General features: G+C 42.4%; 1 protein-coding gene across 2 annotated transcripts in view; it reads right to left on the bottom strand.

Annotated features, from left to right (window-relative positions):
- Positions 1-25,943, bottom strand: part of LOC122563757 (stromal membrane-associated protein 2-like) — a 60,635-nt gene that overhangs the window by 19,459 nt on the left and 15,233 nt on the right. For both annotated transcript variants that reach the window (XM_043717955.2, XM_043717956.2), the window contains exons 2-7: positions 17,780-17,913; positions 16,423-16,508; positions 10,340-10,418; positions 8,482-8,562; positions 7,261-7,339; positions 3,490-3,617 (exon numbers count right to left, since the gene is read on the bottom strand). In XM_043717955.2, the coding sequence (XP_043573890.2) occupies positions 3,490-3,617; positions 7,261-7,339; positions 8,482-8,562; positions 10,340-10,418; positions 16,423-16,508; positions 17,780-17,913 (587 nt within the window). The remainder of the gene's footprint in view (positions 1-3,489; positions 3,618-7,260; positions 7,340-8,481; positions 8,563-10,339; positions 10,419-16,422; positions 16,509-17,779; positions 17,914-25,943) is intronic.

Genomic DNA, 25,943 nt, shown 5'->3' with positions numbered 1-25,943 from the left:
CATCCATTGAAAGTTTTTCTTTAGAAGTTAGTGTCTGTGACAGAATTACATCACTTACATTCAAACCCTATGTTAGCTATGTAGGCAAAAACATTCACTAGAATGGGTGCAACACCCTCACGGTCTTGCTCACAATACGTATGCCACTGCATTCTTGTCATATAGAGCCCTAGTGGAGCTAAAAACAGATCACTGACATGATGGAGGGATTACTCTGTATGCAGCAAGAGACTGCCAGTGCAAGTGCAGAAACAGGCCTTGGGCTGGCACCAACAGGCCACAGGAAGCACGTGTGCATGCAACACTGACATTACTGCATTCTGTGTACAGTGACAGCAGCACTTGGATGGCATGCACTATGACACTGCAGTACAAGGGCTTGGTAGATCATCATGGTGGGGCAACAATGGTGATTTGGCAAAATATTGTGATCATAGAACTCAACAGTGTGAGAGCAGGCCATTCAACCCATTGAGTCTGCACCAACCCCCCAAAAGGCACCCCACCCAGACCTACCCCACCTACTCTATCCCTGTAACACTGCATTTCCCATGGCCAATTCATTTAACCTGCACATCTTTGGATTGAGAGGGGAAACCACAGCACCCGGAGGAAGCACGAACGAACACAGGGAGAACATGCACGCTTGACACAGACACTTGCCTGAGATTGGCATTGAATTCGGGTCCCTAACCACTGAGCCACCGTGACATCCTGATCATTTTGTTTTCATATCTAATAGATTCATCCCATTTATTTAATTACAGCAAAGTTGACAAGTTTTTTTCTCTCAATTATTAACCAAAATAATCTTGACTGTTGTCAGCGTGAACCAGAATTCTTTGTCTAATACACTAGTGCTGGACCAGGTAACTTACAATGGCTTTGGACTCTTTCCAGCCTTGGGTTCTAGTTCCACGTATCGCTGGAACTCCTAGTAAGTGGCCATGAGAGCCAGCGTAAACAATCTCCATATTTAGATTATTGCATTGGATCCAGGGCAGGGGGAGCCACAACTAAGATGGTTCCTATCCTTACTTCAAAAACAGCACAGATGCTGCCAGACTTAGAGTTTTTCCAGCAATTTCTGTTTTTGTTGGATTATGTGGTAATCTCAAGGAAGCAGTGGAAGTGTTCTGGGCTCATAACCCAGAGGTTGATGGATCGAAGTCATCCTCTGCTATTCTCACCAATCTGATTGAATTCTTTGAAGAGGTGACAAGGATAATTGATGAGGGAAGGGCTGTGGATGTAGTTTATATAGACTTTAAGTAAGGTAACTGTTGAAGTTCCACATGGCAGATTAGTACAAAAACTAAAATCACATGGGATTCGGGGTGGGCTCGCTGGATGGATACAAAACTGGCTTGGTCATAGAAGACAGAGGGTAGTGGTGGAAGGGTGTTTTTCAGAATGGAGAGAGGTAACTAGTGGCGTTTCACAAGGATCAGTCTTAGATCCTATGTTGCTTGTTATATATAAATGATCTGGAGGAAAATGTGGGTGATCTGATTAGTCAGTCTGCAGATAACACAAAGATTGGTGGAGTTGCTGATAGTGCGGACGATTGTGGAAAGATACGATAGAATAGTTTGGCGACTTGGGCACAAATGTCAGGTGGAGTTTAATCCTGACAAATGCGAAGTAATGTATTTTGGAGTATCTAATTATGCTGTAAATGGCAGACCTCTTAGGAACACTGACATACAGACAGATCTGGGCATGCAGATACACAGCTCCCGAAGCAGCAGCACAAGTGGCTAAGGAGAGTAAGGAGGTATATGGCATGCCTGACTTCATTGGCTGAGGCATGGAGTACAAGAGTTGGCAAACCATGTTGCAGCTATAGAAAACTGCATTTGTTAGGGTGTATTTGTATTATTGTGTGCAGTTTTGGTCGCCACACTACCAGAAGGACGTGGAAGCTTTGGAGAGAGTGCAGAGAAGCTTCACCAGGATGTTACCTGGTCTTGATGGCATTGGCTATGAGGAAAGGTTAAAGCAACTTGATTGTTTTCACTAGAAAGACGGTGGCTGAGTGGAGACCTGAAAGAGATCTCCAAAATTATGAGGGGCCTAGATAGGGTGGACTGTCAGAGGCTATTTCCCAGGGTAGAAGGTTCAATTACAAGAGAGCACAGGTTCAAGATGAGAGGGGGAAAGTTTAAGGCAGATGGGCGAGGGAAGGCTTTCACGTAGAGTGGCAAGGGCCAGGATCGCACTGTCTGAAGAGGTGGTGGAAGCAGGTACATTGGCAACATTTAAGAGGCATCTGGATGGTTACATGAATAGGGAGGGAATAGAAGGATACGGACCAAATAAGGGCAGAAGGTTTGTTTTTTAGTTTAATTGGGGCATGATGAGCAGCACAGGCTTGGAGGGCCGAAGGGCCTGTTCCTGCACTTCTTTGTTGTTGTTCTTTGTTCTGGAATAAACTATTCCTTCGGATACTGTTGGTAAACTAGGAAAAAGCATTTCATGCTGGCAGTTTGTGCCTTTATACTTGTACTGCTTACAGGTCAGAGATAGGCCTGAATTTCTATCAAAGAACTCAAAGTAATAACTATTTTATCGCATGCCAAAGTGTACATTAAAAAAACCCCAAAATGGAAGACAATGTTTCATTGTAAAAACCCTCAGGTTTACCAAAGTAGTCAGCAGCTACAACATTACACATGGGCTCCTGGTATCCTGCCCAATACCCACAGCACATTTGCTTCTGTTTACTTTCATTATTCTGGCATGTGTCGCATTTCCAATTTATCTCCAGAACCGAACTGGGATCTGATCAATGGTTCAATTGGTTAATGGAGGACATCACTACCCAGAATACACTGCATGCTGGAAAACTAACTGTTTTAGAGCAAAGTGGAGTACAATTACGGAAGGACAAATTTGATAATTGGTCCTAAAGCTCCACAGATAATGAGCATCTGTATTTATGACTTAACACCAAATGATCTCGCTAGTAAAATCCAAACTTGCAGAGGAAACAAATCAGTAGGATTAACTTGAACTGTGAAAATAGAAATTTGCCACTTTGCAATAGGATCAGCAAATGTATTGACACTGTGCCACCTAGTGGCGACATTCACAGTAAATACAGCCTTGAGCTAAAGGTTGTCGTTGATATAAACAGGAATCCGCCCAAATCACCAACTGAACTCTCCTCTTTCAGATACTGGAGTCAATGAAGTACATTCACTGTATGGTCCCTGCCCTTCAGCTGTCTCCTTACTCAAATGCCCACAGACACCTAACTTGTGAACTGCAAGCTATTAATGTCACAGTAGGATATAGATCAAGTTTAAGTGCATTGGAAGGCTCAATGAAGGAGTAAAACGTCTCCACTTGAGACCGAATCAAGCCCTTACTTTGGCCTAGAACCCCAAAATTGGAACTTCGCAAATAAGTTTGCAGTTCACTCAATAAATACCTTACACTAGGATTTAGTGCCCAGTTCTGCGCTGTCAAAATCTCAATACTTACTGTGGGTGGGAAAGGGCTGGAATCAGGCAATGGATTAGACACCATGGGTCCAAAGAGGTCCAGATCACCAGCTGGTGCTGTGTTCACACTCGTGGTGCCATTGGAGGTAGGAGCTGCTGCAGGAGCATCTGGAGAACAAAACATTGAGGATTAGAACAGCAGCCATTCTCCAGTCAAACATCTTCACACAGGGCAAATTTTATGCAACAAAATCCATGGAAAAAATCTGTAAAAGTACAAAGGAGTGCTTAGAATTAAATAGAAACATGGAACAGAGGGATCATTGTATAAATTACCATTTAATATCAACTCAAAGCAAGGCAAACATACATTGGAAATAGAAGGATTAGACCATTTGGCTCTTCAAGCCTGCTGCAACTAGAATATGGTTGAACGTCTTCCTCAAAGCCAATATCCTGCACTATTGTCACAGATAATTCATGTTGAGTTCCGCAGGGTATTGTCCTCGGCCAAACCACCTACCCCGGTAGAGATCAGGGCAGTGTCCTCGACCCGACCATCTTCAACTGCTTCAATGACCTTCCCTCCATCATAAGGTCAGAGTAGGGACGTTCACTGACAATTGCAATGTTCACCACTGTTTGTCACGCCTCAGATGTTGAAGCAGTCAGTTCAAATGCAACAAGATCTGGACAATATCCAGGCTTGGGTTGACAAGTGGCAAGTAACATTTGCACCACACAAATGCCAGGCTATAAACAATCCCAATAAGAGACAATCTAAACACTACTTTGTGACATTCCGTGGTGTATCATCATTAATAGATTCTTTAGATTACAAGTTTTTTAGATTACATTACAGTGTGGAAACAGGCCCTTCGGCCCAACAAGTCCACACCGACCCGCCGAAGCGAAACCCACCCATACCCCTACATTTACCCCTTACCTAACACTACGGGCAATTTAGCATGGCCAATTCACCTGACCCTGCACATCTTTTGGACTGTGGGAGGAAACCGGAGCACCCGGAGGAAACCCACGCAGACATGGGGAGAACGTGCAAACTCCACACAGTCAGTCGCCTGAGGCGGGAATTGAACCCGGGTCTCAGGAGCTGTGAGGCAGCAGTGCTAACCACTGTGCCACCGTGCCGCCCACGGTGGGGGGATTCAATGTTCTGAGTTTCCATTGACCAGAAACGCAGCTGGACTTGCCACACAAACAATGGCAACAAGAGCAGATCAGATGCTCGGAACACTCCAGCGAGTAACTCACCTCACTGACTCCTCAGAGCTTGTCCATCATTTACATGGCACAAGACATAGGTTACAGATTATGGTTGAATCGAACACTGCCACTGATGAAGTCCCACAGTTCCTTGTGGATGTTCAGCTTTGAGTTGCTAAATCTGTTTTAAAATCCATCCCCTTCGACACAGTGGTAGCGGTACACAACACTATGGAAGGTATCCTAAATATGACAATGGGACTTTGTTTCCACAGGGACTGTGCAGTGGTCACTGCTAGCAATACTGTCATGGTCAGTCGCATGAGTTACAGACAGATTGATGTGGACATTCGATTTTCTCTCTTTTTGGTTTCCTTAGCATCTATCGTGGGCCTAATCTAGTAGCTGTGTTCTTTAAGACTAGGCCATGTGAGATAGTAGCAGTGTTACAGAGCCACACCTGTTGACAGAGAGAGAGGTCCCGCAGCCAAGACTCAGTCACTCAGTATTCTCTCAGAGTTTCTACTCTCCCTGTTAGGAGTACTGGTTCGCCAGTTATAGATGGTAATTAGGAGATTTTCTTCCTCATGTTTGACTGGATGCCATGAGGCTTCATGGAGCCCAGGGTCAATGCTGAAGCCTCCCAGTTTGGGGCTATTGTTTGCTGATAATATGCCATTGTACCCCCCACCTCTGGTGCACCTGTCCTGTTTGGGTAATGGGACATACCCAGGGATGGTGATGGTGCTGTCTGGGATATTATCTGTAAAGTAATATCCTGTGCTTCTTCTTGATTAGTTAATGGTACAGAACTCCCAATTTTAGCATTAGCTCACCTCCCCCCGCACCCCCCCAATTTTAGCATTAGTAAGGAGAACTTTGCAGGGTTGACATGTCTGTATCATTACTATTCCAGTTCCTTGGTCTGTGCTGGTTCGATAGAACTGACTGACTTGCTAGCCATTTCAGAGGGATTTAAGAGTCAACCATATTGTTGTGGATCTGGAGTCACATGTAGGCCCAGATGAAGTGATGGAAAATGTTCCTTCCCTCGAGGACACTGTGAACCAAATGGCCTGCTGTGATTCTGACATTATAATGGTGAATGTACTTCAACAATATTTCACTGTCTGGCAGATGCTTTGAGATTTCTGGTTTTGTGAAAGGTGCTATAAAAAGAAAAACCTCCTTTTTGTTTCCCAGTGCACTTACTACAACCTAAGTATCACATGCTGATTGTGTAGTTTTTTTTAAAAAGTAAAGTGGAATATGGTGTAAGCTTTTATGGTGACAGGTCAAGTGACTCTATTTAAAAGAACTGTGCATTAATTTATTGAAAATGGGGAACGAATGTGGGGCAAAATAGAGACACAGAGCTTTGTGTGACTTACAGAGAACTGGAAAGAGAAAAAGGTCGGAGTCCAGACTGTAGTATGTAATCGCTCTAAAGCTTTTTAGCATGAGTATCAAGGAAAGGCCAGTCATTAACACTGCGTTCAATTGCTCTAACCTCTCATGTGGCAACTAATTCTACCATGAAGTGCAATTTGCTCACCTGTACAGGACTTGTTTAAACACAGGCAGGTTGTTTGATCACACCATGAATTGGCTGATAAAATGAGGGTATTCAGGAAAACAACAAACAGGGTGTGGTGCAGCTGATTACTTTGTCAGGGCACTGAATAACAGCAACCTGGGTGTAAGTAACTAGGATACCACCCCTCAGTAAAAACAGAATGGGAGAAGTGAAACACAAGGTACAAAAAAGAATCTTCACAATGGAACTTGCGTTAAGCCTTGTCACATTTTCTGACACATGAATACTCCATTCATCCTCATCAAAAGTTCATCACCATCCCAGCCTCCCTTCAGAACACTCAGACAACATGACACTAATGAACACTTCTGAGCTTCAAGGTCTCCAGTGAAGGAAATAAAATAAAGGTCTCAAAGCTCAGTTCTGATCTTGAGATTTAAAGAACTGCAAAGAATTTCTCTGACACTGTATTTGGCTCAGGAATACCACATGAATGTAATATTAGCTTGCTAAGGAAAAGTACAATGAAGAACATGAAGATGATGGCATAGGCAATCTTTACCAGGATACTGCCTGAACTGGAGGTCATGTCTTATGAAGAAAGGTTGAGGGCTTTTCTCATTGGAGCGAAGAAGAATGAGAAGTGACTTGACAGAGGTGTACAAGATGATGAGAGGCATAGATGGAATGGATAACCAGAGACTTTTTCCCAGGGTGGAAATGGCTATTACGAAGGGACATTATTTTAAGGTGATTGGAGGAAGATTTTGGAGAAATGGTAGGTTACTTATACAGAGAGTGGTGGGTGTGTGGAATGCACTACCAACAGTGGTAGTAGAGTCAGATACATTAGGGACATTCAAGTGACTCTTAGATAGGCACATGGATGACAGTAAATTGTAGGGTATATAGGTTAGTTTGATCTTGGAGTAAGATAAAAGGTCAGTACAACATTGAGGGCCCAAGGTCCTGTACTGTGCTATGTAATGGCTGATGTGCAATCATAAAGGGACAGACCATGGAGTCTAAAATGATATTTGTTCTTACCTAGTCCCAGCAGATCAATCACTGGGCCAGCAGGTGTTGAAGGACTGGTTTTCACTTGCTGCTCATCCTTTTTTGGTGGCTTTAATCGGGAAAACAGAGAATTCAAAGCAGCTCATTATAAATCACACAAGGCAAGCTTAAAACTGCAAAATGTGAACTGCTCCACTAGGGAAGCTGGACTTCAACCTTGACAGACACACAACAAAGGCTAATTAACTTGTTCTGACAGAAGGTTATTAATTTGAAACATTAATTGCCTCTTTAACTGCAAATACTGCCAGAACGATTTGTTTCCAGAACTTTCTCTCATTTTATGCCAAATAAATAGCTCTACAGCAAAGGGAAATCAGTGCAGTGACTGGGGACTACACATTTGCTCCAATTATTTCCAGCAATTGTCATCAGTCTGGATTAATTTATTGCACCAGAGATATTTGTTATAAACACTCCTGAGAGTCAAATTAACTTTGAAATGCTCCCTTTTGCAATACACGCAGTTCTACTATAACTGCTGCCATTACGTTCCAGCAAAGTCTGGCGTCACAGAAATAATGGGAAATACAGGAAAAGTGGGATTAGGGACAGAGCAGCAAAAAAAATCCTCACCATCGCTCAAAAATCACCCAGGTCTAACACAAAATATAGCACAGCCTGAATGAAGGTTGAAATCATATTTATTAATGAAACACAAAGTACATTTAACAATGTAAGAAAGCCACTCCCGGTAAAGTACCTCTCACAGAAAGCTGTTCAGGTGGCAGCTGACATCAGCGCATGTGCAGAATGGCACAAAGGCCAATCCAGACGTTGTGCACGTGCACAATGAGGCGGTCAGGCTGATCCCCGCTGGAAGTGCGCGGCTGTGGACGGAGGTAGGCCTTCTCCAAAATACCGCTCCCTAATTCTTCACTGACGTGATAGTCAAACTGCGCTGCCAAAACCCGCATTGTTCCAGAACTACCTGTAGGCTCTAGCTTTTCTCCTGGTCTTACCATTCTGCTCCCAATGGGAGGTTACATTTTAGGCCTCCTCACCCAAAGATTTGCAGATTTTTCTTGAACTATACAGTGGGCTTCCCAAATGGCTCTGCACAAGTTTGCATATTCCTTTCATTGAGGACACACATTTCCATTTAGGGAATAAAACAACTTGATGCAGTTTGCCCATCCTCACTCACTCCCCTCATTTTGAGCTAAGGGTACAGGTAAAACAGACACTCACCACTTTAACTTTTTCAAAGATAACTTGTGCAGTTTTGGTCTCCTTTGCTTCACCCTCTTTCTTCCATTTGTTATTTTCTTTCTGGAAGAGAAAAGCTGAAAGTTTAACCAGACTGGGGAAGGGATCAGAAAACTCCATTAGAACAATAAATAAGTTGTCATTTGGCAAGTATCACCCAAATAGATATGCTCCTCAATCAGACCTTGGATGATTACAACGTCCTAGTTTCCCAGACATCAGAAATGCATCTGAATGCCTCCACTGTTTTCAAAGCAATGGATAAAGCTGTCTTTTTTCTGAGGAAGAATCAGAAGCTCATTTTAGAGCTAAAAAAGCCAGAAATTAAAAATGACCATTTGGAGCTGTTTGCGAGTCCTATACAATGAAGCAGGGGCCAAACATATGACAACAAATGGTTCTCATCTTTGACCTATCTAGTCTATGTTAGCTTTCAATAAAGCAGTCCAGTCAATCCCATTGCACATTCGATCCCTGCAGCCTTGCAAGTTTATTTGTTTCAAATGTCGATTGTTTTTTGAAATTATTGATCACATTTACTTCCATGAGCTTCACTGGTTGTCAGTTCCAGGTCATTACCAGTTGCTGTATCCTCACATTCCTCCTACACCTCTTGCCTAAAACCTTAAATCCTTTCCCATCAGTCTTTGAACCACAATCAAATGGAAACAACTTTTCTTTGTCTAAGTTAGCCAAAGCTGTGACAATCTCATACACCTCAATCTCTTTTACTCCAAATAAAATAGCCCCAACTTGTTCAACTTAACCTTGCAGCAAAACACTCAACCTGAAACCATTCTGATAAGTCTCCTTTCTTAAGGAGCCTCACATCCTGAAAGTGTGGTGACCAGAACTAAATTCAATAGCTGAATTGGGGCCCAGAGTTTTTAAAAAGGTTAGCATAAATTCTGTATTTAACACATCTGTTAATAAAGCCCAAATCCCCATATTATTTGCTAGTCATTCTCAATTTGCCCTTCTACATTCAAAGACTCGTGCATACCTAGAAGTCTGTGCCCTGTACACTGTTGGTACAATGATATTGCCTGCCTTTGTTCCGTGACCAGAGTTGTCTGTCTATAGTAAATTCCACTTGCCTCACATCCACCCAATCTATTAATCTACTTATAACTGGAAATAGTTACTTACTCAGTGTTATTTATCTTTTGGTATAGGAGGATGACAAATTTACTTTAAGGTGGTAAAGGGGAATACTACTTATTACACTTTGGAAGTGTTTAATTCATGTACATCTCCTAAACTTCCATTTAAACCCACAGCCCTGTCCCGTCACACACAACCACGTAACCTCCAACTGACAGAAGGCAACGTCACAGTTTTGCAACTTTCCCCATAGTGTTTTGTTTTTAAAATAGCTCTGGGAAAACCAATAAAAGCTCAAACTTGGCAATAATGCAGATGGATTTGCCTACACAACATGAACTATGTAGTCTTTACATTTTCTGAAGGTAGACAATGATCCAGAGATCCTTTCATAGAAAATGCAGGCAGTAAAAGTAGGTAGTAGAATAAAGAACAAACCACCCCACAAAAGTATGATGCAGATACACACACATTCACAAGTAGACAATGACTCTAAAGGGGGAAAATGCTAGCATGCCAGAAGTGGACATGCACATCTTTATTCCAAATCTAAAAGCCTTCACTGTTTTCAATGAAATAGAAAAAAGTTGGAGTTCTCCAGGTGATGGTGTAAAGACAGTTATCCCAGCACATGGCCTGACAAATCCATTAATGAGGTGGACACCCTGTCCAACCTTCCAGTCTGATTGTGCTTTGCAGAATTACCACAATAGGTACCAAGGGAAGAACTACTCACCCTGAATTCAGCAATGTTAATACTTTTATCAAAGTATTTCTTTCTTTCATATTTGTCTCTTATGAAGCTCTCCACTGCTCTGAGCAACAAGTTAAAGGTATAATTAAAAGACGAATGAATTTTACCAATCTCGTGATAGTAACACAGGAAGGTGGTTGCTGCAGGAGTGCAGACATGAGATGCATGTCTTGATCCTGGGAGCATCCTAAAACAGCTGACTCCTAAAGCTGAAACTTCCGATGATGATGATTAAACATCTGGAACCTTATGAAGAAGCCCCCCAGTTGGAGTTAGACACCACAGAAAACATCGGAGGAGTTAAAACCTGTTCTAACTCCTGGATAGTTATTAAACTAACCATCAGCCTCCCACCAACACCTCCATTAAGGCACCTGTTTAAGAGTAATTTGACAATGCATGAATAGGAGAAGTTTAGAGGGATATGAACCGAACACTCGTAGATGGGACTAGTTCAGTTTAGGATAGCTGGTTGGCATGGATGAATTGGACCAAAGGGTCTGTTTCTGTGCTGTTTGACCCAATGACTCCATGACCCATCCCTTGCCTCTAACCACTCCCAGACCTGAACCCGTCACGTCCTCTCTGTCACTTTAATCGGAGCCCAAATTCCACCTCATACTCCATACCATCCATCCCCCCTGAATTCCCCTCGCTCAATTTGCCTTGACCTACCCTATACCCTCAACAATTTACCTGCCACCTACCTCCTTACTACCCATGACACTCATTCACCAGAAATTACTAAGGAGGTGGCAGATATATTCTTCAAACCAAGGAGTTCAACCCTATGAGGTCATGGCAGAGACATGGTCTCATGCTGATCGGCCATAGTCTTGGAGAATGACTAGAACAGCTTGAAGGGTTGAATGCCTCACTCTTGCTCTTATTTCTTTCACCTTTATTAAATAACATTGAACATTCCAAAACGAATTAAGCAGTCAGAATTAAATAACAATGTTAAACACTTTAAAGAAATTTTTAAAATGTTTCCAAAATTCAATAATAATAACAAAGAAAGGTACAGAAAAATAAAAAAGGCTAGACAATGTTTTCAGAAGTTCACCACTTCTTTTTCTGCATTCACAGAATCACAAAATTATTAGAGTAGGCCATTCAGCCCACTGTCTGCACCAGTTCTATTGTCTAGAACCAATCTCCTGCCTTTCTGAATATCCCTGCATGGCATTTCTATCCAAGTAATCATCCAGTGCTCCCCTACATGCCTCAGTTGAATATGCCTCCACCACATTTCCAGGCAGTGCATTCTGTACCCTAACTACTCTGTATGAAAATGATTTTTCTCACATCACCCTTCCTATGTTTGCACATCACTTTAAATTTCAGCCCTCTAACATTTTCTTTTTCTTTTGATAGGGGACCTCTCCCCATCAACTCTGTCCAGTCCATTCAGGAGTTTGAAAGCCTCAATTAGATCTCCTCACTCTTCTTCTCACTAAGGAAAACAGTCGGAATTTCTTCAATATATCCTCTTAACTGAAGTTCCTCATTCCTGGGAGTTCTCATTAACAGGAGGTTAATCTCTATTCTGCTTGCTGCCATCCTTAAGGGGCACCTCCAGAACCTCAAGGGGCAACCTGGGGCCGGTGAGGGAGGTGGTGAAGATCTATTTTGGGCTGCATTGAGGTTATGATGGAGGCATCCATGACTGAAAGAAGCCCAGAGAGGGCTTCTTGAATCACTGCTTTAAGTGCCCTAAGGGCAGGAATTCCAGGATTTTGACCCAGCAACAGTGGAGTGGCGATACATTTCCAAATCACCAAGTGGCGAGTGTCTTGGAGGGTGACTCACAGGTCGTGTTCCCATGGATCTGCTGTCCTTGTCCTCCCAGATGGAAGTAGTTGTTGGTTTGGAAGGTGCTGTCTGAGGATCTTTGGTGAATTTCTTCAGTGAATCTTGTAGATAGTACACACTGCTGCTACTGAGCAATGGTGGTGGAGGGACTGGATGTCTGTGGACGCAAGAAAGAGGTGAGATTGCCTCGCCTGCTCTCATTCAAATAACAATTTTCTCTCTTCAGACACCACAGTGTATTTCCTATGAGCATAATTAGAACATAAGAAATAGGAGCAGGAATAGGCCACCTGGCCCATCGAATCTGCTGTGCCATTCAGTAATCATGGCTGATCTTTTCATGGACTCAGCTCCTTTTACCTACCCGCTCACCACAACTGTAATTCCTTTAGTGTTCAAAAATCTATCATTGCCTTAAAAGCATTCAATGAGGTGGCCTCAACTGCTTCACTGATCAGGGAATTCCACAGATTCGCAACACTTTGGCTGAAAAAATTCCTCTAGGAGAAAGTGAGGACTGGAAATCAGAGCTGAAAATGTGTTGCTGGAAAAGCGCAGCAGGTCAGGCAGCATCCAGGGAACAGGAGAATCAACGTTTCGGACATGAGCCACACTCTCCTCATTCCTGAAGAAGGGCTCATGCCCGAAACGTCGATTCTCCTGTTCCTTGGATGCTGCCTGACCTGCTGCGCTTTTCCAGCAACACATTTTCAGCTCTGAAAAAATTCCTCTTCAACTTAGTCCTAAATCTGTTTCCCTCTTATTTTGTGGCTGTGCCCTCTAGTTTTAGTCTCCCCTGCCAGTGGAAATAACCTATCTTATCTATTTCCTTCATAATTTTATATGTTTCTGTAAGATCTCCCTACTTTCTTCTAAATTCCAATGACTATAGTCCCCATCTAATCAATCACTCTTCATAAGCCAATCCCCTCAATTCTGGACTCAACCGAGTGAATCTTCTCATTAGAATAAAAAGAAGAGCATGAATCATTGCGTTAGGATCTGGGCTGGACAGTTTTGTCTGTTCAGTTTGAAGGCATAAGCAAAAGATATGCTAACTCAGTTATAGATGGACAATATTACAGATATGGTAATAGAGACTCTTGGTTTTGGGGATGGATATTGATCAGTAGCTTAACTCAGTACCCTATCACAGACTTGCGCGAGATTCTTTTCTGTACCCTTTCTCACTTGTCTTATGGTGAGCAGCCGTGGCCCAAACTCATTACAGGCAAAGCAGAGGTTTCCGATGGTTATCAGAATAGGAGGAGTTCTGATTGAAGCTTTCAAAATCATGAGCAGTCTGGACAGGGTAGATAGGGAAATAAGGGAGAAACCAGATTTAGGACTAAGTTGAGGAGGAATCTTTTCAGCCAAAGTGTTGCGAATCTGTGGAATTCCCTGATCAGTGAAGCAGTTGAGGCCACCTCATTGAATGCTTTTAAGGCAATGATAGATTTTTGAACACTAAAGGAATTACAGTTGTGGTGAGTGGGTAGGTAAATGGAGCTGAGTCCATGAAAAGATCAGCCATGATTACTGAATGGCACAGCAGATTCGATGGGCCAGGTGGCCTATTCCTGCTCTTATTTCTTATGTTCTAATTATGCTCATAGGAAATACACTGTGGTGTCTGAAGAGAGAAAATTGTTATTTGAATGAGAGCAGGCGAGGCAATCTCACCTCTTTCTTGCGTCCACAGACATCCAGTCCCTCCACCACCATTGCTTAGTAGCAGCAGTGTGTACTATCTACAAGATTCACTGAAGAAACTTATTTCACATTTGCAGATGCTTGGGGGATAGGGACCTGTCCACTCACCACACATACTATATGTCCCTTCGGAAAACCAGAAGTCTTGGATCAAAATAAATCAATTGCATTCATAAGACACATCTCAAAAGGCAGACTGAAAAACAAAAACTCCTTTTTGTAAGTTGTTGTTCACAGTGAGGATCAAAGTACATATCAGAAAACATTAAGTAACTCCGAGATACGGGGGCCCTGGGAGGCAAAAAACAGGCGCAGCATTATGCTATTTGGTCCTTCCAGTCTGCACTGCCATTCATTAAGGTCCTGGCTGATTTAATTGTGTCTTGCATCCACTTCCCTGCCTGCCCCCAAAATAGTCCTCAACTCTTTTGTAGATCAAAAATCTGTCTATTTATTCAATCAACCTGCCTTATCTGTTCATTGCAAAAGAGAAATTTCTTCCTATTTATGTCTTAAATTCAGATTATTTCAAAATTATGCCCTCTTGTTCTAGATTCTCTGAGAAAACCTCCTCCTAGCATCTACTCTACTAATCCTTTCAGAATATTATACACTTCAGTAAAATAATCTCTCATCCATCTTCAAAGAGTTTAAGCCCAACTTGCTTAATCATATCTCACAATTCAACCATCTTTATTCCAGGAGTAAGTCTGGTGAACCTTGTCTGAATTTCCTCCAGTATTAGTTTTTAAAATAGTTAAATATAGTGATCAAATTGCACACAGTACTCCAGATGCCATTTCAACAATGCTCTACAGAGTTCAATAAGAATTCCTTATTTTTATACTCCATCCCCTTGCCATAAAGCCCAACATTCTGTTAATCTTCCTAATTTCTGACCGTAATGCTAAGTTTTAGTACTACATTCACACAGAGTATAGGGGTTGGGATGTTATGTTGTGGCTGTGCAGGACACTGGTGAGGTTAGTTTAAGAATACTGGTTGCCCTTATTTAGGCAGGATATTGTTAAACATGAGAGGGTGCAGAGGTGATTTATAAGGACGTTGACAGGACTGGAAGATTTGAGCTATAGGGAGAGGCTGAATAGGCTCAGGCCTTTTTTTCCCTAGAGCATCAGAGGCTGAAGGGTGACCTTATAGAGATTTATAAAATCATAAGCAGCATGGATAGGGTAAATAGCCAAGGTCTTTTTCCCAGGGTGCATCAGTCCAAAACTTGGTTTAAGGTGAGAGGGGAAAGATTTAACAGGGACCTGAGGGGTAACTTTTCCACGCAAAGGGCAGTGCATATATGGAATAAACTGCCAGAGGAAATGGTGGAGATGAATACAATTACAACATTTAAAAGGCATCTAGATTCGTACAGAGGAACCTCGATTATCCGAACGAGATGGGTGGGCACTATTTCGCTCGAATAATTGATTATTCAATTAATTGATTCAATGCCTCTCCTCTGGGGCTTGATGTTTTCGGAAGTTTGCTTTTTCCTCACTCTAGGTGCCTTGTTCCTTCTCTGTCTCAGGTTTGTTTCTGAGCAGACACACACGTGTGTAAGGGACCTGCAGCATTGTTGAAGCCTCCCGCGCCCCCCACCCCAAATCAGCTCAATCGGATGTTCGTTCCCCGTTCAAGAGACTAGGAAGCAGTACACTGCGCACGAGTCCCCAACTCCTATCCACCCCTCTCCACACCCCAACCTCACCCAACTTCCGATTCCCCCAACCCCGACCCCTGTCTGACCCACAACCCGCGCCGCCCAGTCTGCTCCGCCTGCCCCTGCCCCCCACCCACATTCCGCTCCCCCCTCCACTTTGCCCCGTCCCTCCAGGGCAGCCGGACCAGACAGCAAGACTGCTTTGGGGGAGGGGGGCGGTGATACTCCAAATAGCGCACGCGCAAACACACACATCTTTTAAATACAACTTGTTCACAAATTCCACCTTTGCCCTGTACAGGACAATGTTGGAGAGATTATCTGGGGGGGGGTGGGGGGTGTGCGGTTTAAGGTACACCCCTGTGCAGAACTCCAGGGAAAGTGTGAGGGGAAAGAGGGAGGGCAGTCAGTCAGTCATTTGGAGATGGTGCGTGGGTTCCCATGGGTGTCCAGGACTGTTCTCAGCAGCATTTCAGTTAGCCAAATTCATTTTTATATCATTGTAAACAAAAGGCATGATCAGTGTTGGAAACATCTCTTTGATGTAATGTTTCTATCGGTACCGCGAGGTCTCCTTCGGATAATCCGAAATTCAGATAATTGAGATTCAGATAATCGAAGTTCTGCTGTAGATGAATCAGCCGGGTTTACAGGGATATAGGCCAAACGCTAGCAAATGAGGTCAAACTGGGATGTCTGGTCATTGCGGACTTGTTGGATCGAAGGGTCTGGTTCCATGCTGTACAACTCTGACACCCAAATCCCTCTGTGCTGCACTGTCCTACAGTGTCTGTGAACTTGTGCCTATGGGACATAACTCCTTGCACTGATTCAATCCTGGAATGAGCTTTGGAAAGGATACTGATCCATTTGTGGCCGCTTGAAGTTAGCAGGGAGGTGAGCTTCGTATAATATCTTGGCCTTCGAGTTTCCCATCTCTCGAATGCACTGTTGCAGACAAAAATACAAGAATCTAGTTATTGGAACATCACATCAGTTGTAACAACAACACAAAACTGCCCACAGGGCATTAGTGAAATCAAACAATAACAAATTGCTGGAGAAACTCAGGTCTGGCAGCATCTGAGGAGAGAAAGCATAGCTCATATTTTGAGTGCAGTGATACTTCTCTAGAACTGAAATCAACCATTTATCAAATGTATTTTAAAAAAATACACGAATGCACGTTTCCAAATCTCTTCCTATTCCATTGTAAACAGATCAATCAGCAGACAGATTAATAAAAGTTTCCTCAAACATAAAACAGAGTGAATGCTGTGCTATTCCCAGCAATAAGCCGAGCAATGCACCGTTCCCTGCAGCAGGGTCAGCAAGCACCTGAACGATTCCAGTGCATTTTCCCACTGTACTCGATAGGTTTCCTTACATTTTTGTAAACACCAGTTTTTGCCAGTTTCCTGCAGTGAATGATCATACCACACACATTACTCCAGCTGTGGAGAGCTCAGGCTGGTTGTACAACACCTTTAATCTTGAACTCTTACTATTCCATTTAAATGCAAGATAAACAACACATTCAGGCTTAATGGAATTCAGACTGATAAAGTGAACCATATGACACATCAAACATGCTCACTGTCAGTGTTTCTGAGCTGCATTGGTGTTTTTTTTTGGTGCGGTAGCTGGATGAAATAGTTTGGGGGGTTGCGTGTGGTCAGAGAAAGAGAGCAAAATGGTTATTTCATGTGTTCAGTTGTTAGTGATAACTTCATCACTTTCACAATTTCAACAAAACAGAGGGGTCAGTTTGTTTCAGATTACAAATTGTCGCAAGATTTCAGCTCTCACTTATTATTCAAATAACTAAGTGATATAGAAGAGCAGCACAATTTCAATGATTAAATCAATTGGCTCAGTGATGTTGGTATTGGGAGAGCTTTCCTCTTTTTCAATTTCATAGGATCGTTTTCAGTCTGAACAAAGCCTTGTCAAAGAAACAGCAGCCACGATAGCACACCATGCCAACATAGAACTCAAAACCCAGTCTGGACTGCAGCTGGAACCCAACTTTCCAAATCAGACTCTGTGAGATTACTGAGTGAAACTCATTGTAGTATCACACCTGCTGCCTTCACTACACCCAATAGATTGTAGGCATCCAACACTGCCTCCCCTCACCCCTTCAAATGCCACACACCTCTCCCTAAACTGTCCTCTCAGCCCATGCAGCTCCCTGCCCTGAGCAAAGTGTGCAGTACCTGTATCTGTTCTGGTGTCCACTGATCCAGATTGACTGATTTCACTTTGGAGATATGAACTCCAAGCTTTCTGTGAATACCTGCACAGCGAATGCACACAAACACTCCCAGGTTCCATGAAGCCCATCTTGGTCCTATAGAAAGGATAAGTCAAAGTTAGAACCAAAAACAGGTTTGAATGAGGTTTGGAGAAGAAGTTACTCCAACATAAAAACAGAAAAGATTGGAAATACATCTGTGAAACAAATTTTCAAGGTACTTTTCCTAATTGGGCAAAGATCAACATGCAATGCATTTAATAAAAATTCCCAGGAAGTGAAGGAGGAACAAAAGCAGGAAACGTTGTATAACAAACTAGATAATAGTGCAAAAAATAAAAGAATGAAAGTAGGTTCAACAATGAGACAGAACATGGGTTTAGAGATGACATGAATGGCAATGACAGGTTTAATAATATCTCAAGTTCAAAAAAAAGAATGCATTGATGGTAATTTTAATCATGTGAAATCCATGCTGTTTCTATGAATCTATGACTGCTCATAGTGAATTCCACAATATCAAATCAATGCAACAATCACAAACATCAAACCAAGTAAATGGTAATACAGTTCTTCTCTGCACCTATTGTACAGAGGGCAAGGGAATGGATCCAAAGATCAATTTAAGTTTACAGCTGAATACTAGCCTGAATAGGATGCTGCTGCTATTTTAGGCCACAAGACCAGGAGTTGGCTGTTTGGCCTCTTTGACTCTGCTGTGCCTTTCAGTAAGATCATAGCTGATCCGAAATTCATTACATCCACTTTACCGTCCTTCCTCTATAACCCTTCATTCTCCTACTGATCAACACTCTACCTCATCCTTAAAAATACACAAGGGCCTTACCTACACAGCTCTCTGCAGCAAGGAGGTTCAAAGATTCTCAACCTTCAGAGAAGTAATTCCCCATCGCAGTCTTAAATTGGCACCCCTTTGTTGAGGCTTTGCCCTCAGGCACTAGACTCTCCCAAGAGGGGAAACGTCCTCTCGGTATTTACACTGTTAAGTCCCTAAAGAAACCTGTATGTTTCAATAAGATCACCTCTCTGTCTTCGAAACTCCAGTGAATAGAGTCCCAACCTGTTTAGCCTTTGCTTGTAAGACAATCCTTCCATACAAGGCATCATCCCAGTGAACCTTCTCTGAGCTGCCTCCAATGAAATGATATCTTTCCCTAAATAAGGGGACCTAAATTGCTCTCAGCACTCTAGGATGTGGTCTCACCAGCATCTCATACAGTTGCAGCAAAACTTCCCTAATCTTATACTCCAACCGCCTTGAAATAAGGGCCAACATTCCATTAGCCTTCCTGATTACCAGCAGCATCTGTGCTACTTTCCTGTGTTTCATGCACAAGTACCCCCATGTGCCTGTGTTGCAGTTTTTCTGTGCATAAATAACATTCTGTTCTATTGTTCTCCCTTCCAAAATGAACATTGCTGTTTTCCCCCACACTACACTCCATTTGTAACTTGTTGCCCACTTATTTAACCTATCGATATCTCTTTGTAAGCTGTGTATATCCCTCTCAACTTACCTTTCCACCTAAATTTGTCTCATCTGCAAATTTGGCTACAGTACTTTCCCTTTCTTCCTCCAAGTCAATAATGTAAACAATTCTAGTCCCAGCATTGATTCCTGTGGAACCCCACTTGTCACAGGTCACCAAAGATGAAGGATCCCTTATCCTCACTTGCGGTTTCCTACCCCTGAGCTAAGTTTCTATTCATGTGAAGTTCCTAACTCCAACAGCATGGGTTCTTATCACTTCACTTTTTGGAAGGTATCTTGTAGAACACTTTCTGAAAGTCCAAATACAACACATATATCCTCCCTCTATCTACTGGTTGAGACTTCTGAGAAAATCCTAGTAAATTAGACAGACATAAAGCCATACTGACTTGGCTCGATTATTCAGGCATGTGTGCAGTCGCAACACCACATCCGAGCAGCAAAATACTGCATTCATTTAAATATATGCAAAGCTGGTACATTGATGCACAAGATACACTCAACATCAGCCATTTTCAATTCCCAGGGATGGGCTTTCCCAAGTCTCCTCTTCATTCCTGTGGTTGGTGTAGTCTGAAAAGGTCCAATTTTGATGAGCTTCCCCATAAAACATTATGGTTCCTTTCAGTAAAAGGTCAGCTCTCATTTGAAATTGCCACTCTACTAATCAGTTGCCCTCAGAAATTGAAACTGACCAGCCCATATTACCATATTTAGCTTCCCGTAATATTCCACGAAGGCAGGAAGATTTGGCGCCATGACTGCTACCATTCTGCATACGTGTGTTATTTTATCTTTGCTGAGAAATAGTGCTATTTCTAAACAGAACTACTGATAACTTATATAGTTCCATTCACAGAATGGAACATGCCAAGCTGCTGCCAACATTACAGAACAAAAAGCTGCCACAGAAAGGAACCACATTGGGTCAGCTGAGCACAGGCATGATCAAGGACCTCAGTCTGGAGCAGGGTGAAGCCATCTGTCTGCTTTTCCTAGTTCACAACAGGGGAGCATTTGACAAACAGTTTTGTCATAAATTACACAAAGAAACAGGAAGATTACTATTCACTGTTTATCTATAAGTAAAACAATGCTTTAGCAGTTTCTGGAGGAGAGAATTTCGAACATAATCTAAGCAACACAAAGTGAGAAGCCAGAAATTCAGTCAGATGCACAATTGCAGTACTGTAGCAGATAGGACAAAACTATCATTGTACAACACCAGAGTAGATACTGGCAGGAAAGAGTTCATCACTAAGTTTTGGAATGTACAATGTGTTGGGACTAGTCTGTCAATTGTATAACAGTGTGGTGCAGTACCAGAGGGGATGGATCTGAGGTGTATAACAGCAGGGCACAGAGCCAGTGGGTAGAGTTCTGTCCCTTTGAAAACTGGGGTACATGGCAGGTTAATGACATGACAGTCTGTTACTATCTGACAGTGCACTATGGTACCTGTAAATCAGATCGGTCACTATATAACACTGGAATACAATACTGGTAAAGACATGTCTGTCACTGTGTAACAATGGACTATAGTACTGCTGGGAACTGTTCTGTCATTATAAACACTGGGGTACGCTACAAGTGGAGATAGTTCGATCATTTGACAACATTGGCTTACAGTGCTGGTAAGGGCTGATCTATTAGTGTCTAACTTTGGAGTCTAACTTTGCTGTTGGGATATATTGATCATTTGTAATACTGGAATGAGGTACTGGAGAAGTCTGATATGTCACTGTGTAACATCAGGGATACAGCACTAGCAGGGACAGGTCTGCCATTGTGTAATACCAGGGTACAATATGGGTGAAAACAGATCTACTACTGGATATGATTGGGTACAATACTTGCGAGGACCACAAAATCCAAAATATAAATATAGTCGTGAAGTTTATTGATCTGAGGGGAAAAGATTTAAAAGGACCTGAGGGGCATTTATTTCTAGAGAGGGTGGGGCGCATATGCAGTGAGCTGCCAGAAGAAGGGGTCGAGGTGGTAACAATGACAACATTTAAAAGACATTTGGACACATACATGGATAGGAAAGGTTTAGAGGGTTAAGAGCAATATTCAAACAAATGGGACTAGTTTGCTTTAGGAAATATGGTTGGCATGGATGAGTAGGGGCAAGGGCCTGTTTCCATGCTTTATGACTATAATAATAGGCTTGTCACTGTATATATGTATTGATGGAAACAGGTCTGTCACTGTATAACACTTGGGTATAATATTGTCACATCTTGTTTTAGACCAGCTGTTGATGCAAATTATGTTTTAGCTATTGACCTTGTTGAGACTTGCCACACATAAAATGTAGGCCATTCAGCCCATTGTGACTACTCCAACAGAGAGATCATGGCTGATTTGATAATCCTCGAAATAAAACAATGAACTGAATATTGAGATTTGAAACAAAAAAATAACAAATTGCTGGAGAATCTCAGCACATCTGGCAGCATGTATGCAGAGAAAATAAAGTTAACAGTTTAAGTCCAGTGACCCTTTGATACAAATACCTCCTTTTCTTAGGTGCTTCTTGTTCTGGAGGAGGGTCACTGGATTCCAAATGTTAACTGCTTTCTCTGCACAGATGCTGCCAGACATACTGAATTTCTCCAGCACTGTATGTTTCTGATACATCTTGACAATCAATATCTCCACTTTCTTGCCTTTGCCATATAACCCTTGACTGCCGTACTGATTAAAAACCTGTCCATTTCAGCCACAAATATATTTAATGACCGGTTGCTCTCTGTAGCAAAGATTCCCACAGATTTACTACCCTCAGAGAAGAAATTCCTCCTCATCGGTTATAAACATACAACTTCCTATCCTGAGATTATGCCCTCTGGTCCTAGACTCTCCCAGAAGGGCAAACAACCTTCCCACATCTCCCCTATCAAACCTCTTTGGAATCTTTTATGTTTTAATACGGTCTCATTCAGGGATCAAACTTGCATACGACTAGCACAATTATCGTTTTCTCACAGGATGCCCTGAACAATATGGCCAAGTAGTGAACAAAGCAATTGCTCAGACATACTGCCTGACTCATGCTGACTCTGTAGTACAGGAAGCAGTACTTCATTTTATCAGAGGCGACTCCCAACCTGTGTACAAGGGAGATTCTGATGAGAACCACAGAAAATGCTCGCAAATATCGATTACAGCAAGAAAACTTTTCATGCGCAAAATTCAACAAACAATAGGAAACGGCTCTCATTCTGAGGAGAGCAAGCGTGAGATACAGATCGAGAAACTGTCACGACCCTGTAGAGTAGTTAGTGCGATGTCAGGACTGGCTGACAGCAGTACTATAACAAGCAGTTACTGTCAGGAAGAGATTACTAAGAGCACATTGCTTTAGACGATGTACTGATGACATTTGGATTTTCACTCAACAATGGTGACTTGAAAGGACACATGGAATTAAACTGCAACAGGGAGGCAGAGGGTTTTGTCCTTATTGGGAGAAAAATCTTCATTGCTTTAACTTAGACGAGTCAGAAATCCTCTAGAATATAGTCTCATGGGTTGGTAGAGAAAACAGTGCTCTTTAGGGGTGTTCAGGATGGCACAGTGGCTCAGTGGTCAGCACTACTGCCTCACGGTACCAGAGAGTCAGATTTGATTCCACCCTCAGGCAACTGTCTGCATGAAGTTTCCACATTCAGTGTGGATTTCCTCCAGGTACTCCAGTTTCCTCCCTTGGTTCACAGATGTACAATATGGGTTGATTTAGCCATACTGAAATTGTCTGTAGTAACAGGGACGTGCAGACTAGGTGGATCAGCCATGGGAAATGCAGGGGGTTGGTTATTGGTCAGAATGGACTCGATCGGCCGAACAGTCTGTTTCCATATTGTAGGAATTTTATGATTCTTTAGGGAATGCACAGGCTTCTGAATGGATACGAGCTTGCTTTCTTAGTGATTTTTACATCACTCTGAGCCAATTCATTCTATCTGGCTATTGAAAATTCTTTGGGTGCGTGTGTGACGGGGTGGGGGCACAGGATAGAGTTAGAAATTTTGAGTGGCAGGCAGTAGTTTGGAGGGGTAGTGGGGTGTGGAAAGAGGAGTCAGAGAGTTGGGCAGACACCGGCAGCAGTTGGGCGGTTGGGGGAGGGGGGGGGGGGGGGGGGGAGAGGTGGAGAGGGATGACGGAAGGGTCACTGGACACAAAACATTAACACTGCTTTCTCACCACAGATGTTCTTGACCTGCTGAATTTCTCCAGCTATTTCTGTATTAGTTCCACTTCCTCAATCTTAGTTTCAGTTCAGATATCTTCCTCCTGCCGAGCTTTAAAAAAACCCAATGATTTGCATAACTGCACTGAACCAAGACTTGAAAGCTCAGTCGCTGCAGTTTGTAATAGCCAATTGTTATATACACCAATATAAAATCCGTGAAGGAGGACATTCACACCCCAACTCCGTAAACTGCAAAACTGTGGTGCCAACTACCACCCTGTGAATGGAACAATGGAAGAAAATCCACCTTAAAATCGTTCCTACAAAGTTCTGTAGATAGGCCCCTGGACCTTAAACGTGATCTCTCAACAGATGGTGCGGACCTGCTGAGTATTTCAGCACATACTGCTTCTAATCCACATTTCAAGAACCATCAGTTTTTATCTTTTGTTTCAGATTGTCCAAAGTTCATCCTGGTTCCATAACAGCTACCCAGTCCTTCCACCAAATCAGTGCTGGTGTCTTTTTCACACTCTATATCAACCAATAGTAACATGTATTTTAGTTTCATCTTCATGCACTTAAACTAGCTCATTTTCTAGGCTCATTATTGTAATTTTGCCACGTGGTACCAAGTTCCACATTCGTTCAATGTAAACAAGATGAATACGTTACCTTTATATTCTCTGGACATACTGGTGACTATTTCATATTTGTAACTGGACTGCCCAAAATCAAAAACTACCTTCACTGTTTTAAAGAACATATATTCAGCCCATTGAGTATAAGTTTATGTTAGTGGCTGCTTTGGCTTGAGTGGTATTTAGCTACAGGTGTTATTGGAGCTACACCCATCCAGGCAAGTGGGAAGTACAGAGGAACCTCGATTATCTGGCATTCAATTATCTGAACAAGATTGCAAGGTCCCGATGCCAGCCTAAACTGTGTTATCCGGCATTCAATTATCCGAACATTTAATTACCGAATAAAATACCCCTCGCCTGTGTTGTTCGGATAATCGAGGTTCTTCTGTATTCATTTGCTCCTGATTTGTGCCTTTGGAGAAACTGAAGGTGAATTATTTCAAACTTAATCTGTATTGAATATTGATTGCTTTAAAGTTTTTCCTTAAACAATTCAGCAGTCAGCAAGAACACAGAAATTCAGTCCCTTTTGGACTGAAGGAAATCTGGCCTTCGGATTTTTAAGCTTGTCTTTAAAATAATCAATCAGCAGTGTGTACCACATACAAAATGCCTTGCAGAAACTTGCCAAAACCTCTTCAAGAGCATCTTCCAACCAATGACATCTATTATCTGGAAGGAAAAGGGTAACAGATTCATGGTAACACCACTGCCTGCAAGATCCCCTCCAAGCCATTCACCATCCTGACTTGGAAATATTTCCACATTCCTTCGGTATCACTGGATCAAAATTCTGGAAATCCCTCAACTACAGATTGTGGGTTTACCTACATCAGTGATTCAAAGCAGCTGTTCACCACTACTTAGTAAGATCAACTAGGCAGGATGACAAATGTAGACTTTGTCAGCAATGTTCACAACCAAGTGCTGCAGAGCCACATTCACTTTCCCCCATCCACTGACTTCAGCATCTGAATGCAGTGTCTTCAAAGTGAGGTATCAAACCCGAGCGAGATCAGGCACAATTGCTCAGATACAGTAAGATGTCTAATCAGTCAACAAGAGCTCAATCCTAGCTCAAAGGACTTGCTATCTCACTTATATTATTCTCATTAAAAACAATCAGTCTCGCTCACAACACAAAAGGATTTGCCATTACTTCCATGAATAAGATGCTTTGACATGAATGAGAACTTGCAAAATAATGTACCTATTAACCTCTCATTGCCCATTTGGATTCTTGCGGTTCTTTTACCTTGATGGCACTTTGATGATGTGATTCCACACTTATTTTGCTACACTTTACAGTGGACTGAACTGGCTGTGGGATGCTATGGAATGTTTTTGGAATGTGAAAGGCATTACTTTAAAGCAATACCCTTTTTACACAAGTCTCGCTTCACTCCACTGGTCCATGTTGTGCACACAATCCACGTGACTGCCAAACATATGGTTTCTATATATGATGTGGCGTGACGATATATAAAACAGAAAAATAAAACGATCAATTGATGAAAGTCATTGATCAGGAACTTTTATGCTGTTTCTCTCCACAGATGCTGTCAGACCCGGTTACTTCCATCATTGTATTTCAAATTTCTAGAATACACAGTAATTTGCTTTTTGATGATGATCACATGAGTTCTGTATATGATTCAGTCTTTATATCTTTTGAAAGATACCAGCCAAATAGGATGAGGGCTGCCATGCTGGAAGTTGTCACTGGACTGTCTGGGTCAGGGGATTAGCCTGTTCGAGAGCAACAAAT

The sequence above is a fragment of the Chiloscyllium plagiosum genome, unplaced genomic scaffold (assembly GCF_037043375.1).
Source record: "Chiloscyllium plagiosum isolate Xiang-an unplaced genomic scaffold, Cpla_swu_hap1 HiC_scaffold_30, whole genome shotgun sequence".
In the NCBI taxonomy this organism is placed as follows: domain Eukaryota; kingdom Metazoa; phylum Chordata; class Chondrichthyes; order Orectolobiformes; family Hemiscylliidae; genus Chiloscyllium; species Chiloscyllium plagiosum.
This window is presented reverse-complemented; position numbering and strand designations above follow the sequence as displayed.